Source organism: Glycine soja, chromosome 15 (assembly GCF_004193775.1).
Source record: "Glycine soja cultivar W05 chromosome 15, ASM419377v2, whole genome shotgun sequence".
NCBI classification, from domain to species: domain Eukaryota; kingdom Viridiplantae; phylum Streptophyta; class Magnoliopsida; order Fabales; family Fabaceae; genus Glycine; species Glycine soja.
In genome coordinates, this window is record NC_041016.1 from 26560951 (window position 1) to 26578965 (window position 18015).

Sequence of the window (18015 nt, forward strand, 5' to 3'; positions counted from 1 at the left end):
CCAACGTTTATCCGAGGAAAACGCTAGAAAAACCAAAAAGAGGTTTGCAAATTTTGAAAATAAGGGTTCAGGAGTTGTTTATGCATGGGGAAGGTATTAGCACCCCACGCGCCCGTCACAAGGAATGACAGCCTTTAATCAAGTGTGCACAACGTGACTTCAAAATTATTTATTTCCCTAAGAGCGATTAATTGCTTTTATTACATTACTTTATTATTATTGTTATTATTATTTTTTTTTTCAAGTCGACAAGGGTGTTGCCCTTGGTCCTACCTATCCCCAGGTGCGATGAGGAAATCAGACCTATGTAGTTCTTTTGTCTAAATGTTTGTGTGTTAAATTGATTTTATATTTTTGAAAGATTTATTTTAATCGCGAACAAAGAGTCGTTAAGGCGTGAGACCTTGAAACAACGCTTTAAATTTTGAAAAGCGAAGAGAATCGTTAAGGAGTTGGACCTTGAAACGATCTCAAGTGATATTTGATAAAAAGAAGTTTGATTTTCAATTGATTTCCTTTATTTGTTTTTTTTTGTTTATTAGTCTTTAGTCTTACAAAAGAAAGGAAAATAATTCTACAACACTGGTGGTCGGCTAGAATTAAACCTTACAAATGAAATGAAATTACCAACGATAAAGGGGAGAAGATGAATACATACATAATATCAAAGAAGACCCATAAGGGTACATGGATTACATTCAACTCTTAAGAAAAGAAAAGAAAAGGAAGAAGAACTAACCGGTTGTTGCACAGGGTACAAGGCTAGTAAGAGAAGCAATGTAGGGAATGATCCTCAGTTGTGATTTGGCAGCGCCTCAGCTTCGCTTTTCTTCTTTTTCCTTCCTCTCCCTTCATTTTTCTTCCCCTCTAAACTTTCTGAACCCCCAAAACCCTTCCCCTACATGGCTATTTATAGAAAAAACCATTTGGGGCAAGGGCAGCTTGCCCAGGCAAGCTGGTTGCTTCATCCTGAAGGTATCAGCTCACCTAGGTGAGCTGGTTGCTTAAGGCTGAAGGTATTTCATGGCCAGGCGAGCCAGATGCTAGCCAGGGTGAGCTAGGGTCCAGAAAATTCCATAAAATGACCATTTTGCCCCCTTCTAGTGGCTTATGTTTTTGAAATTGACAAACAACCATTAAAACCATGTGTGACCCCTTGGCCTTGCGTTGTAACTAGTACCAAACACCGTAATTCAACTAGCAATGATCAAAACATCATATCCAAATGAGAAAACATTATACCCGGTGAAATTAGGGTCTGGCACTTTGAAATTTTGGTTCATTGATGATCCATATGATCTTTATGTGAAGATTATAGAAAGAATGATTGTTTACTATATCTTTATGTGAAGTCATAACACATAAAATTTGTAATTATTGGCTTGCAAATGAAATAAAAATAAATCTTTTGGTTTTATATATTATTGTAAATTATAAATAAATGGATTGATGTAATAATATAAGATACTTTTATTATAATGAAAATAAATATTTCATGAGTAAATTAATAATTGAGATTATATAAAGAAATATATTAAATTATATTTTATATCTGATTGATTATAAATTTAAATCAAATTTGGACGGTGTTTATTAGCTATGCAATTGGAACTTCATTGCATATTTTATTCCATATTTAATTTTATTATGATTATTTTAATTTTAAAACAAATTATTAGCAAATGAATTATTTCTATTATTTTAATAAATAAATAAATAAATATATAACTTTATATTTTGAGAAATTAAATTAAACCATTATATTTCTACTAATATTTATTTAGGAATTATACTAACTCAAACGGGGTGTATTTTATGTCTAACCCTAGGTTCTTAGACCTAGTTAATTCAATTTTGATGTCCATAATCACTATTTTAGGCCCAACGTAAAAAATTTCAAAAACAGAGGCATATACATACATAAGTTGCCCTAACTTAAAATTTTATTTCCAAATGCTATACAACTCCAAATGAGACATATCATATATGCTTTCCTAGGTTTTCGGGGTCAAGGAACTCATTTTTGAACCCATAATTCACAAATAAAGCATGTGTAAATCACAGTGTCACATCTCAGATTTTGAATTTCACGCAAAAGTACAACATATATGAAGTTTAACTTCTCATAGTCAAAGCATGGGTTCTAAGTGATCAAGTATTCTTCCCTTACCTCTTGGTTGATACAAAGAAGCAAAGAAATAAGTATGAGATAGGTTGAATCCTTGAGAACTCCCTAGAGCATAAACATGAAAATGAACCAAGAGAGAGCATGAGGCTCTAGTTGGGAAGAGAAGAAAGAAGAAAAGCACGAGAAAGGCTTGGAAAACTCACCTAGAGCTCTTTACTTCACACACTCACATTCCTTAGCTAGTGCAAGAGAGAAGAATCTCTCTCTCTCTCTTATAGAGGGCTCCTAGGTTTAGGGGCTTTTTGGTCATTCTCAAAATATGATTTTTTTAAAAAAAAATGTTTTTGGACATAATTACAAAAATGTCATTAATGAAGAGATTTTCTTACTTTGACTTTTCTTTAACTGAATGACTATGGTTGACTGGATGTTGACCAAGGCTTCTCAAGTCTAAAACACATCTTCATAAGCCTAGGATTCAAATTCTAGAACACTTATCCATTCAAGGATATCACACACATACAACAAAATTATTCCACTACTTAAAATGTAATAACATTAACTATCATTCAAACACTTACCTGTTTTTACTAGAAACTTTCCACAATACAAAAATTGGGATGCTACACATTGCATGGGTAACCATATTAGGCCTAATTTATTTGGATAATCATAGATTTCTAGAAGGCAAGAGATGTTTAATTACACTCCTTTTATCAACCCAACATCTTTGTGACCCTACTTATCCCCTTCTAGATCAATCCCTAAGTATCCTTAAATACACTTTTTATCAACCCAAAATATCATATGTGCTCAAAAAAAATATGACAAGTTTATAACATATATGATGTTTAGTTCATGAGGTTTTGATTCTAGGCATATAAATTTGGACATTTATTGATGACAAAAAAAATCAAGTAAAAGTTATCATATTCTTGAACAATGTTATCTTTTTACCGCAGATGTCTATGTTCATTTTTATGGTTAAAAAAGAAAAACAAAAGCTAAAATATATTTTTTGTCTTCATAAATATGGAAATATTCATAAGTATTTTTTGTCCTCAGAAAATTGAAATGTGTTGGTTTTAGGTCTAGAGAAAGGTTCAAACATCTGAACCTACGTGCATTGCTTTATTACATTAGTTATATGCATAAATGATACAAAAAATGTCATATGTACATCTGTTATATGCATAATCGATGTAAAAAATCATCATCGTAGGTTTGAATTTACCTGAATCTATGTTTGGGCCAAAAAGTGACACTATTTCAATTTTGTGAGGATGAAAAACCTATTGAAAAGTTTATTAGCTATTTTTTTCCCTGAATGTGTAAAGTGCTGACAAATTCGTCCCCGAAAGATGGAAATTCAAATTTTAGTCCCCGAAAATGGAAACATTATGACAAATCCATCCATCCGTTAACTTCCGTTCGTTACCGTTAATGAAAGAACCTATGTGGCACATTCAGGGATGAAAATGGCTATTTACCTAAAATATAATTTAATCTTCATCTTCTTTTTTTTACTCTTTGCAAGCATAACATTACAATAAGCACTTAAAAAAATAGGAAAGCAAGCATAAGTTAGAACAAACATAATAATAAGCATAATATTGATTAATAAGCATAATTTGTCTGTTGCTCTGAAATTTCTATTGTGACAACATTAGCTAGTAACAAAATCAAGTTGGATTTCATTTTACTTTTGTGTAAAGATCAACTTAATGATTGTGCATTTTTGTTTGAATCTCATATTTTGGGTAAGCTACTGTCACATTAGAAATGTAATGTTATGTTTGCAGTGATTAAAAGGGGGGGGGGGAGATGAAGATTAAATTATATTTTGGGTAAATAATCATTTTCATCCCTGAATGTGTAGAGCGCTGACATACTTGTCCCTGAATGTGTCATGTAGACTCTTTCATTAACGGTAACAAATGAAGGTTAACGGATGGATAGATTTGTCGCACTTTTTTCACTTTTGGGAACTAAAATTTAAATTTTTATCTTTCGGGGACAAATTTATCAATGCTTTACATATTCAAGGACAAAAATAAATATTTATGATGACAAACAATCTATTTATCAAAAAATAAAATTCAAATAAAATAATCAAGTGATAGAAGCTCCCTGATTTGCCAAACTCCCTCGAGCATTGTTCCACCGATGCTCTACATTAGACTCCAACATGTAAGTGGCAAAGTCCACCTTCTGCGCATCATCACACTTCATGACTTTGAAAATTTTCTCTAGCTTTTGGAGCCATTCTTCTACTTCCATAGGATCTACACAACCATAGAAAAATAGGGGATTGTTCCTATGAAATTCAAATAACCCCGCGTATTGAGGGTTCAGAGGCGTAATTGAGTTGGTGAAAAATCCGCTTCCATTCCCATTCATTTGACAGATAGCCTCTGTCTGTGCTTGCATAACTTTGGTCATTCAAGTCAAGGTCATTGCAAGTGCATCATTCGCGTTTACCTTTTCACCTATTAGGTGCCATAAATCTGCATACCACTAATCAAACACTGGGTTGATCAAGTCCAATATCTAAAAGAATAACATGCCATTTATAACTCTAATAAGTAGTCCTATATGTCCATATTTGATCTTTTGAAAACAACCCACTACCACAATCTGATTCAGGATCAAATTGTTCTGATACCAAAATGTAATGTCATTCGTTACAATAACAACACGTAATAAAATATACCAAAAAGAATATGAAATCTCAAAATTATATTAGTCTGAAAATAACTCATGTATAATAAATTAAGTCAAATAAATAAGTCTTTACATAAGTAAAAATATTATCCTCAAAATATGGGCATCTAAACTAAATGGACACTAAAAATATAACAAAAGTGACCACATCCGACATCTTATTCTGAAGTACTAACCAAGCTAAAATGAATGTAGCTAAGAAAACTATTTCTTCAAGTCTCCCCAAACTCAACATTTTCTTTCTCGTGCTTTGAAAATAACACTTACAATGGGATGATAATCCAAGTGAATAAAACAATTAATAGGAGTTCACAAATAGTGTTGTTCTCAGCTGACGCGATAATCTGGAAAATCAACCATGGTATCTGCCATGAATTTAAAATAAGATTATATATGTATATATTTACACACCAATAAAAATCATATTAAAACAATCACAATTCATGAAATTTTGAATAAATAAAATATTTAAATAAATGGTAACATCCAAATAAATATAACAGACACAACTTAGTGATTCTTAGAATCACAAGACTCAATTCTTTGGTTTCCAAAACCGATCTCAGATTCTTCAAAGGGTCTATGAGCTCATATTCTATGCAATGGTGTCCCACTTCCTTCCCTATCATAGATGAAGATATCCAAAATCTCTTCCTCTTCCCATATGGGATATCTATAAATAAATATCATTCAAAATTATCAATTTATGATATGAACAATACATCCTTCACAATCATACTTAAGTAAGCACACAAATATATAAATACCAATGTACTCATTCGCACACAAAGGTACATAGACACTACTCACTAGCTAATTCACATATATGTACCTATAATTAATATATATATTTCTTTTCTCAATCAGGTATCCTATCATTCAAATATCAGCTTCCCTAAAAGTGAAAAATTAAATAATTAATAGTAACTCAATCTTGAGCTGAATATTAAATATACACACATACACCTTTATCTAAATATCAAGAGACCCCAATATATACAACTACTGAATGTCATCATTAAGGAAGATAGAAAAAGTGGAAGTTAACTTCAATTTTCCCAATTAAAATACTTTGGCCAAATTTTGAAATGAAAAGGCTACACACACCTATTCATTTGTAATCCAGGAATAACATAGTTTGATTCCTGGTTCATGAATAATAAAGTTCACGTGCAAAAATTCAGTGTCGTGGTAGAGATGCAAAAAAATGTATCCAGAACATAACACACTATGTGGTTTAACCTTAATAGTTATATTGAAGTTGCAAAATATCTCTTTCATAAATTATACTATGCAATTTTAGAAAAAGTTTGTTTTACTCACCTCTTGAAGCAAGAAATTTGTGCTCTTCATTATTCTTTTTATCCTCTACCAATTGCGTTGAAGTAATTTTCTTGCTTTCTTTCTTTTTCTATGTCCTTGATCAACCCACTAATGCCAAGAGAGACTGTTTATTTGTGTGTTTCTAAGAGAAACAATTGTCTACCCTTATATAAGAATTGTACATAATTTGAAATTTGTTTAACCGGTCTTTCTTTATCTATTATTTCTATTATCTTTAATTATAATTATCTTTAACCAATCTAATATATTACTATACTAACATCTTTTCAAAATAAAAACAACAATCTAATATATTAAAATAATTTAACTTATCTTTTCCTTTACTAAAAATATATTTAGATATCCTTATCTAAATAATTATTGGGTTATTTTTGGAATGTTACAATTTTGGTTTCTAAGGTGTATGAATGAATTGTAGTTTTTGCAGCAAGCTTTCTAACAACACAAAAAATACCTCAAATGGATAACTATAACTCAAGATATGATATGGTTTATCTAGGGTTGCCATCATAAAACTAACACTAGACTTAGACATCTTTTAAAGCATTTTAACTATAAGAAGTTAGTCTAATACTAACACCAAATATGATATAATATACCAACAACAACAACAACAATAATATACACAAAATACACATGTGTATAAGAGCACACACTATCACAATACAAATAACTGCTTAGGACAAAATCAATAATACACAAATAATAATAACAAATATTTACAAAAAATATAACATAAGAGTCCTAATAAGATTTTTCCTTATGGTGTATTCCTAGTACTCAAAACTTGGAGTGTTACATTTGGTAGGGAATTTTTTTTTCTTTGTCCGGGAATCATGAATCCTGATAACCATATTTCCTGTAAATGAATAAAATTTATTTGGTTGACCATTGAGAATCCTTAAATAAGTTTCTTAAGAATCAAAGAGTTACACATATTTTTACCATTTATTTTAATTATTTATCATATTATATAATTTAATGAAGAATAACATGATATTCTTAATGTAGTAAAGAAAAATTAAACTCGAGAAAGTAAGATTCCCACTTGCCTTTGGGAAAGTTTTCATGAGAAAAATGGTTAAAAACATTCCCAAGAAACATTCTTTCCGAGTAATGTTAATTTTTTTTAAATGGATAGTAAACATGAGAAAGTAAGTTTTCCAATCTATGATTCCTGGAAAACCAAAAACTTCTCTCCTACCAATTGTCTTTTTAGTTCGCATATTTGGTATGCATTTAAAAAAATAACATTTCTGAAAAAGAATGTTCTCCAAAAATATTTTAAACTAGTTTTCCACGAAAACTTTCTCGTGAAGAAAGTCAAAATCTCACTTTCTCGAGTTTAATTTTCTCTTATTAGTTAAAATGTCATGTTATTCTTTATTAAATTATATAATATGGTAAATAATTAAAATAAATGATAAAAATATGCATAATTTTTTAATTCATAAGAAACTTATCTAAACAAAATTCAATGGTCAACTAAACAAATGTTATTTGTTTTCAAAAAACATGATTATTAAAATTCATGATTTTTTAGAATAAATTTTTTTTTCCCAACAAAGGCATCCTAAGTTTTTCAATCTATAATTCTTGAAAAGCCAAAAACTTTTCTTCTATCAAATGTTTCCTCAAATGTTTTTTATTAATTTTTTGAAAGAGAATAATTAAGTAAAAATATTTAAGAAACAAAATAATTAATATATTTAAAATTAAATAAGTCTTATATAAAAGAACAACAAATTTATTTAGAAAAGTCTTTAGGGAGAGAATCATTCTCCAAATGTTAGTACTACTATAATACACGATCTAATATCTATCACACACTGACACACATATGTGGACAAATCAAATGACACCCGAAACTTTGATTATTGCACCAAAGTCTGATAATATTAAATGTCATTAAAGGCTGCTCGAACTAAACAAAGAGAAATAAAAAGCTACTCAAATCAAACTTCAGAAAATAATGATTACGTGCACATTGAGGCCAATTTACCACGGGGTATTTTTTTTTTTCATTTTTCCAATTGGAATAGTTTTTAAATTATTATTTATTTTAAAACAAGTCATAATACTGCGACTTCTAATCACGATTTCTTGATTAGAAGTGAATATCCATTACAACTTTTTTTTTTAACTTTTACGACTTTAGTTTAATTTTTTTTAATTTATAACTTATAAGTTTTTTTATACTTTTTTTATAACTTTAAAGTGATAAACTTTTTTTTTCGTAAACTTTTTTTTAGAGTTTAAAGTTGTAATTTTTTATATTTTAAGCGGCTTATTTGTTTTAGAAGTCGTATATTAAATTATGAATTCGAATTTATTTTGTTTTTTTTCAAATTTTTAAAATAATCTTATTTATTTATTTAATTAAGAAAATTAAATTTTTTAATTTAATTATATGTTAAATTATTATTTTTATTTGTTATAGTTTTATTTAATATTTAATATTTATTTTTTATATGGTTTTATTTAATACGCTATATATTTTTTGAATTTGATTTGTTTTGTAAATGAAAAGAATAATATAAATACTTAAATTTAAAAGGATTAAAATATAAATGAAAATATTAAAATATTTTGTTACTAATATTAACTTATTATTTATCAAAGAATCTTATTTTTATTGTATAAAAGAATGGACTATTAACAACAGATAATTATTTAATAATAAAAGTAATTCTTAAAATAAAAATAACATAATACATTAATATAAAATAAACAATATAAATTAAAAAAAATAATATAAAAAGTAAAAATAATATTAACTATAAAAAGAATAAGAAATCATAACACCCGTTACAATTTATTCCAAAATAAATAATAATTTAAAATGGACCTCAATTGAAAAAATGGAAAAAAAATTACCCTATGTTGTAAATTGGCCTGCACATTGACTTAAACAACGCTACATAATACCATAAAGTCAAGGTTACATAAGCTTAAAAACTGTTCACACAATTTGAGATCACTCAAACAACGTTACATAATACCATAAAAATCCTCCTTTTCATTTTTATAATTTAAATAATTTTCCATATTTTGATTTTAAAGGCTAAAAGCATTATTATTATTATTTCTTCCTTAAGTTGAAAAGAAACAAGATAAGGATGTATATATATATATATATATAAAGAAGAAAAGGAAACCAAGACCGAGTCTTCTATTTATATAAACCAGCCATTAACTATTTTCTAAATAAACAAATCACATAAAATTTGACAGATCTCGGTGCCAAACCCAATGCTAGTTTCATGATTATTCAGATATTGGTAGAAATGCAACAACCACACGCATCAAATTTGTTAAGGATTGGTTTTTGGAGAGTGGTGATAAGACTTCACCCACGTATCTGAAAATGTAATTGAGTCACTGTTTACAGAAAAAGGATGGTTTATTTAACATATGCACATTCATAGTCATTTCATTCTTGAGTGATGACAAGATAAAAATATAGATGACGTCCAAGGGTGCCACCGGTGCAGAAAACAGCCAAAGCATTAAATACGGTGTAATTTACATCACATTTTGTCAAAATCTTTTTTCTACATTTGTTGAGCAAATGGTTGGTAGGACTTGTTGTATATATAAATTTAGAGCATTTGTATATAAGAATGATGATAAAAACTTAAAAACATTCATTCTCCTTTGAAAGTTGAGAAAGGAGAATTGAGGAAATGGCAGGAGGGTCTTTCACAACAGGCACTGTGAGCAAGGAGAGGGCAGAGCAGTACAAGGGGAGAGTCACTGCTTATGTCATCATCTCTTGCATTGTTGCTGCCACAGGAGGGGCTCTCTTTGGCTATGATATTGGAATTTCAGGTTCTTCCATAATTCATACTATGTATCTTTCTTGTTTTCCATGTTCAGGTTCATTCATATTCCATACTCTGAATGAAAAATTTAGATTTGTTTTGGTTATTTTGCGTGTTATAGCTATTAAAACTTGTGGTTGAAAACTCTAGCAAGAGAGGTGTTGTGTTGAACTGTGAATTGCATATCTGACAAGAGATTCTGCTCTAGAAATTCACGATGTGAAAATTTTGGTCAGAGATTCTGCTCTAGAGATTCTGTGAATTGCATATCTGACAAGGGTCCTAAAATCTCAGATTCCTTAGCTGCAATGATAAAGACATAAAGTTTATACCCTAAAGTCCCAACAGTGAATTGCCTCACCATTCAGTTAGCCACTGATGCAAATCCAACCACTTCCCACCCTACCAATAATTGACCATATAATGCCTTGTTATTGCCCAATTTTCTTGTTATGCTGCATGGATCCGGTGGACGAAGAGCTCAATTTTTCTTTAAGGTTTTGAATTTGAATTTAGTGAATGGAGAAAATAGGTGGTAGGAGAGATTTGCTTCCTTAAGTTCACCTGGATCAACTTAGATTAGTCAAGGTTGAACGTGTCATTTACAATACCAAAGATCTCAAAACAAAAAAAAATCCAGAGTCTTGTATACACTGCACCAAGCACGGGATCACAATAAACAACTTTAACTCTATAGGTTATGGATGCCTTAATGCTTCGGAATCATTTATAACCTCATTAAATCACAAAATGTCAACAAATCCATTTGGTTTGATGAAATGTATGTTTTCATATTCTTTTTTCATTTATAAAGATAATAACTTATTTTCTTTGTCTCTTATTTTCAAAACTTTGTATAAGAAACAGCATAAAAATGACAACAATAAAAAATTATTTTCACTATTTCCTATAGAAACAGGCAAGAAAGAGAAGATAAGGGATACTTTTAAAATAAAAGTGAAACCAAAAAACATTTTCAAATCAAATGGTTCCTTGTCACATAAATATGCAACACAGTGAATAAGGCAGGTTGGTAATATGAAGCCACAACTCTATAGTGAATTTTTCAATATGCTCGAGAGCACAAACTGGTTATTTCTTGATGCTTGAAAACTCATGTTGTGAGGAACTGAAAAAGAGAAAACTTAAAAATTGTTTCCATATTGTTAGATAATATATAATTAAATTTAGAAAATCTTAGAGTATCTTTTTTTTTTTATCTTTGTCCTTAATTATATGTTTTAGTCTAATCATTAGTGGGTTTGAGCTTGTACTGGTAATTGACCTTATTAGTAATTACTCATAAATAAGAGTATTAGGTTAAGGTAATGTACAACATTACATCCTGTCAACAATATATTTCAGTTTATTATTGTTAGCCATCTCTCTCATTTTTTATTTCCTTAGAACCTAAACTTATTTCTGATGAATGTTTTATGGTTAATAGGTGGGGTTACATCCATGGATGACTTTCTTATAGAGTTCTTCCCCTCAGTATACAGACAGAAAAAGCATGCCCATGAAAACAACTACTGCAAGTATGACAATCAGGGCCTAGCAGCATTTACCTCTTCTCTGTACATTGCTGGTTTAGTTGCATCCCTGATGGCATCCCCTGTGACAAGAAAGTATGGACGTCGAGTAAGTATCATAGGTGGTGGTATCAGCTTTCTTATTGGATCAGCTCTGAATGCTTCAGCTGTTAACCTGATAATGTTGATCTTAGGCCGGGTTATGCTTGGTGTTGGCATTGGATTTGGAAATCAGGTTAGTAACACATTTCTTTAATCCTTATGCAGAAATGATCTTTTTTCCCCTTATAGGTGTAATAAATTGGGATGTTTATATAAAAGAAGAAACTAACTTTTCCCCCCTTTGTTTAAAGCCGAGATCTAGATTACCCCAACAAGTATCAAACAGTTTTAAAGGTGTGATTGTTAAGAATAATTATGTAAATGTTTCTTTTGTTTTATTAGCCAATGTTAGTTGTTAGTTGAGTTATCAGTCTTTTGTTAGAATGTTAATGGGAGGATTCGACGACCCTTTTCTCCCTTTTCCCTTCAACCCTTAACTCCCCTTTGCAACCACCAAGCTAACCTTAGAACCCCATATTTATGTAAATGTTAACATGGGTTTATAAAATTTATAGGAAAAGTTAGGTAGCAAATGTTTGAGTTAGTAATGAGATGGAAACAGTCAATGTTAAGAGTTAGAAGACTATCCAGTTATACCTTGAAATTGAAAAATTCTCCTCCTGGTGATTGTTTTGAAGGCTATTCCGCTTTATTTGTCAGAGATGGCACCAACACACCTTCGAGGAGGCCTGAACATGATGTTTCAAGTTGCAACCACTTTTGGGATTTTCACAGCTAACATGATCAATTTTGGAACACAAAAGATCAAGCCTTGGGGTTGGAGGCTGTCCCTAGGCTTGGCTGCAGTACCAGCTCTTTTGATGACTGTGGGAGGGATATTTCTTCCTGACACTCCAAATAGCTTAATTGAACGAGGATTGGCGGAAAAAGGAAGGAAGCTGCTGGAGAAAATCCGAGGAACCAAGGAAGTTGATGCAGAGTTCCAAGATATGGTTGATGCAAGCGAGTTGGCAAAGTCCATAAAGCACCCATTTCGTAACATCCTTGAAAGAAGGTACAGGCCAGAGTTGGTGATGGCAATCTTCATGCCTACCTTTCAGATCCTGACTGGCATAAATTCCATTCTCTTCTATGCTCCAGTGCTGTTTCAAAGCATGGGATTTGGAGGAGATGCATCACTCATCTCTTCAGCTTTAACCGGTGGAGTTCTTGCTAGTTCAACGTTCATTTCCATAGCAACAGTAGATAGGTTGGGCAGGAGAGTTCTTCTTGTCAGTGGTGGACTACAAATGATCACATGCCAAGTAAGAAAAACTTTCTCATGCAAACTCTTAAGCATGTTTAAAATAATAAAATATCCATGAAGGTGGGAAATAATGCTAGAAGCCAGACCAAAACACCATCCTGTTTATATGATGATTAACTTCAGAACTCATGTTAGATGAAGATCTAAGGGGTCATTTTATGATATCTTAGGATAGGGTTCTCTAAATAGTATGAAATATGATGTTCATATTAGCATACAGATATAATTTGCAAAAGTCAATATTCTTGCTGTTTGCCAAGTGGTTATATATCATAAAATGTTTACTATCCGAGAAGAGGTGCAGTCTACTAAATTTTGCAGGGCAATTGATTTTACTTTCCTTTTTCTCATGAGCAGATCATAGTGGCCATTATTCTAGGGGTCAAGTTTGGAGCAGACCAAGAATTGTCAAAAGGGTTTTCAATTTTGGTGGTTGTGGTGATTTGCCTATTTGTTGTTGCTTTTGGGTGGTCATGGGGTCCACTTGGGTGGACAGTCCCTAGTGAGATATTTCCATTGGAAATCCGGTCAGCAGGGCAGGGCATCACAGTTGCTGTAAACCTTCTCTTCACTTTCATAATTGCTCAGGCCTTTCTTGCTCTTCTCTGCTCATTCAAGTTTGGGATCTTTCTCTTCTTTGCTGGCTGGATCACCATCATGACCATATTTGTTTACCTGTTCTTACCTGAAACCAAAGGGATTCCCATTGAGGAGATGTCATTTATGTGGAGGAGGCACTGGTTCTGGAAAAGGATTTGCCTCCCAACAGATGGTAGTATCTGAATTACCCATGCTAATGATGTCATGAAGTAAAGTCCAAAATTTATAACTTATGCATCCAACTCAACCAGTTGAACTTAGTTAAGTTTTGTGTATCTGTTAAGTTGAGAATAATGGATAAATAATTACATAATTATTAGATCATGAAGGTATCTCGATCAAACGGTTATAAAGACAACCTGCTTATGTATTCACTAATTATACACCAAATTGGAGAAAACCATTGAAGAAAAAGAAAACAGATACTAAGACTGCCTTCAATGGCACATCAGGACAGTGGCTACAAACTACGATCTTCATGCTAGTGTAATAGCGTCTCAATGAAATGCTATACCGATGCAAGATGCTACATAATAATTAAGAAAAGGATTACTAGTGTGTTTTGATCTGCGTTATTTCACAGTGGACATGTGTGTCAAAATCCATAAAAAACGTAGAAGCAATATTTTCTTAACAGTGAACGTGTATCAACTCCTATCTCACGCTGAAACAAACACACAAGCAGTATATGCTTTACCTAGGAATCTAAATTAAGCTATCATCATTCACTAGTTTTTTTTTTATCCGTAAGAACGATGACAATACCAAGTGATTTACAACATTCAAAAATTTTGTTCAATCAACTTAGTTAGATCTTCTTACTATCATTATTCTCCAGTTTAAATAACCCGAGAAGGTGAGAGGAATTTGCATAACAACATTTTTTTTTTCTCTCGTGTGTAATTCGGATTTGAAATCAAGGAGTCAGATCTGGCCTGATAGGGTTCGCACTTCAAGTACCATTCAGCATGCCACTGAAACGCTCAAGCACTAGAACTTTGAAACTCAATGTGAAACCATTACAGTATCCACTTCACTTGCCTTGTATTAATAATTCGTGTCTTATTTTCTCAGGTCACAAGAACTAAAGATTTGGCAAATTTAGCAATATTTGTAGTAAGTCCATTGGCGAAGGACAATTTAGGTTAGATACAAAAAATTGAAAAAGCCTCCCATCTTAATAAAACTTTGTAATTAGGAAGATTATTATGCAAAATAGTAGGACAAGAATCCCTTATTTCGGAAAATAATATCTATTAACAATCCACCCATTTAACACGAATGAAGTAGACAGTAAATCACTCCCAAAGGCGAAGGCCAATTTAGGTTAGATACAAAAAATTGAAAAAGCCTCCCATCTTAATAAAACTTTGTAATTAGGAAGATTATTATACAAAATAGTAGGACAAGAATCCCTTATTTCGGAAAATAATATCGATTAACAATTCACCCATTTAACATGAATGAAGTAGACAGTAAATCACTCCCAAACCATATTTTGCATACAATGATCCAACTAACAAACTGAATGCAAACTGCAGATAGTCTAACTCACTCAAACCAACCCAAATAAGTATCATGCTGTTTCTTTTGTATGTCTCTGCTAATTGGTAGGTTTAATTATATACTAAATCTTGCATTTTACCACTCGCCCCCACGAAATCAACCGATAATTTGAGAATTCAATCAACAGTTCCTCGCCAGTGAACAGCATCAAAGGTTCAAGTCACGTCATGCAGAGATATCTCAATGAGGGTAGAATATAGTACTAATGTAATTTAAATTTTATTATGCAGATTGACTTGGTGAGAAAGAAAAAAAAAAAGAAAAAATAGGTCACAAGTTCCAATTTCTCACTAACTAACAAAAACTAACATCTTGTTTGTCGATCAAAAAACTATAAATTTTAATGCATTAAGTTTCAGAACTACACCAGTATATTAAAATAATAAAACACATTCAAGAAAGGAGACCCAACACAGCACCCACACAAACTCGCAGACAAAAGAACACTGCAGGAATACACAGTAGGATATCGTATTCTTGTCTTCAAACAGCGACCTAAATCCTCTTTCACGGGACCAAAAGTTGAACCCTGATCCACACGAGCTTTTCCCTTTCGCCTCCAAAATTTTCTTCATTCGCTCGCACCCAAACAAATCAAATCATTCGCTCGTCGAGACTGTGCAATCAAATCAAACGATCAAGAAAGCTCTCAACAGCCGCTCCTCCTCCCGTGACTCTCACTTGCGTGAGATAAACGCCGAAATCCAACAATAAAATCAACCAATGAATCCATGATCACCGCCTCATAGCGAGGAACCCAGGGACCGGAACGGAACTCGGATCGGGACCCAACCGGTTCGTGGATCCCAAAACCAAATCGAAACCTTCGTCGTCGCCGCCGCGGGTCTCGGCGCTGAGCGTCTCGCCTCTCTTGAGGATCTTGACATGGCCCATGACGAGGTTCGCGCTGGGGCCTTTCACCACCATGCCGGAGCGGTCGCCGTCGTGGAGCCTCCGCCGGCGAGTCTGGTAAGGGTTGGGGCTAGGGCTAGGGTTTCTTTGTGATCTGATGGAAGATGGAGTTGGGGACAAGGCATCGTGGTGGCCTTGAAGACAATCGTGGGAGCGGAGAAGAGAGGTTCCCATTAGAAGGAAACCAAGTTGAAACTTCGATAAAGAAACAAAGAAACAGAGTTTGATGTTACAGGGAGTGATGCATTACGGTGGGAACGGTATATATAAACTTATAAAGGCAGGGTTTCTTATTGGTACTTCCGTTGTTACCATTTATAAGATATAGTTTTGAAAATTTTTATTTCTTTTTATAAGTTTTTATTTTAATTTCTTGTTTGTTAATTATTTTTGTAACTAAAATATGTTAAGTTGTATATTTTTTTCTTTTATATAGAAATGGAAGAAGTGGAATATGTTTTAAATAAAGTTAAGAATAAACTTTAAAAAAAATATTGTAATCTATAGATAAATTTAATGTTAATATTAAATTAACTAATTTTTTAAATAAATATTCTATTTGGACTCATATACAAGTAAAAATGTGATTTTGTAGGTTGAACTTAAGTATAAGTAAATTTAACTAATTTTATCATATTTAATAATATCATTTCTAAAACATCTTTCATTTAATTATAATTCTATTTTTAATAACTTATTTTTATTTATGTTAGCAAGTTTCAATTAATGGCATTTTAGAAATAATTTTATTTTTTTATTTGAGATTAGAAAAATTAAATGTTGTTAACTAAATTTTTTAATTAATGTGAAATTAGTTATTTTGTTTATAGGAGTCTAAGGGAGTATAAATTAATCAATTATATCTTATAATTAAGGATGAAATGAGTATATTATAGATTTATAGACCACATGATTGGTGTAGATATGATATATCACATGACTTTCTTTTTTTCATTTTGAGGTTGAGTCACATGTGAGTACTAGGACTTTTTTTTTATTTTCTTGTTTTCCTAATGTTTGTTTAAGGGAAAAAAATCTTAAAAAGGTTTAATTGTACTTTTTTCCTATAATTTTTTTTTACATTTAGTCCTTGACAAAAATATTACTAACGATGACTGATGTGGCTAATAGTTGCTAACGTCAACAAGTGTTGCATAAGAGCATATAATAATGTTAGCAATTGACATTTTAGAAAAAATCTCATGCCACAGGAGCCACACTAGCAGGGGCTAAATAAAAATATTATAAGGATTAAAAATAAATAATTTATGGAGATTAATATATATATATATATATATATATATATATATATATATATATATATATATATATATATATATATATATATATATATATATATTAATGTTGCAAAACCGAGGGATAGACATCAGAGAAATTTAAACCAATGGAACTCGAGTAATCACATAAGTGAACTTGATACCACACTCTAATCCAAAACCTTAAGCATTAGGTTTATGGTCTTATCATGGTACTCAAACTTCTTATTCCTACCCAAGGTAGAACTTTACCTCACACTTATATTCCCCTCCTTCGAGCGGAAGCCATTTTCATTCCATGAGTATCTAATGTTGGCCCTTAGAGCTTAATCGTGGTTATACATTTAAATAGTAAAAACTAGTATTTTAATTGAGACTAGAACTCATAGGGAAGAAAATATATTTATGAATGGAACAACAAACAAAAGTATTTGGTCGCCTAGCCATTATTGTCAACATGCTCTAATATCTTGTATTGTCGCTACATCTGCGGGACCCACTGTCTTACCTCCATACATGAACTCACTCATCAAGAAAAATTTCGATACAAGGGATCCCAATGTCCATTCATCCATTGCCACCATCTTACTCGTCTAAGTCGGTCACCTCGTCGAACCCTCGACTCATACCAATTGTTGAGGGGGGTGAATACCATGAAGATTTACATCAATGGGCCATGTGCAATCATATAAGTGAACCAACACCATTTTTTAATCCAAAACCTTAAGTCTTAGGTTTA

At 31.7% G+C, this 18015-nt stretch overlaps 2 protein-coding genes across 2 annotated transcripts; one reads left to right on the forward strand and one right to left on the reverse strand.

Annotated features, from left to right (window-relative positions):
• The first annotated feature begins 9506 nt into the window (after window positions 1–9506).
• On the forward strand, window positions 9507–13893 carry LOC114387150 (sugar transport protein 7-like). The gene is made up of 5 exons (XM_028347280.1): window positions 9507–9716; window positions 9861–10027; window positions 11468–11787; window positions 12293–12919; window positions 13279–13893. The coding sequence occupies exons 2-5, from the start codon at window positions 9883–9885 to the stop codon at window positions 13702–13704; spliced, it is 1518 nt and encodes a 505-aa protein (XP_028203081.1). The 5' UTR covers window positions 9507–9716; window positions 9861–9882; the 3' UTR covers window positions 13705–13893.
• Window positions 13894–15290: 1397 nt separating this feature from the next.
• On the reverse strand, window positions 15291–16267 carry LOC114387151. Its single transcript, XM_028347281.1, has one exon. It carries the CDS (start codon window positions 16171–16173, stop codon window positions 15823–15825), a length of 351 nt encoding a protein of 116 aa, XP_028203082.1. The 5' UTR covers window positions 16174–16267; the 3' UTR covers window positions 15291–15822.
• Window positions 16268–18015: the final 1748 nt, after the last annotated feature.

What these genes read in the sequence shown, in the direction of transcription:
- LOC114387150 (XM_028347280.1), top strand. Translation starts at nt 9,883, where the DNA reads ATGGCAGGAGGGTCTTTCACAACAGGCACTGTGAGCAAGGAGAGGGCA. An exon ending in CTATGATATTGGAATTTCAG is followed by an intron (nt 10,028 to 11,467) that starts GTTCTTCCATAA and finishes TATGGTTAATAG; the next exon opens with GTGGGGTTACATCCATGGAT. An exon ending in GCATTGGATTTGGAAATCAG is followed by an intron (nt 11,788 to 12,292) that starts GTTAGTAACACA and finishes ATTGTTTTGAAG; the next exon opens with GCTATTCCGCTTTATTTGTC.
- LOC114387151 (XM_028347281.1), bottom strand. Translation starts at nt 16,173, where the DNA reads ATGGGAACCTCTCTTCTCCGCTCCCACGATTGTCTTCAAGGCCACCAC.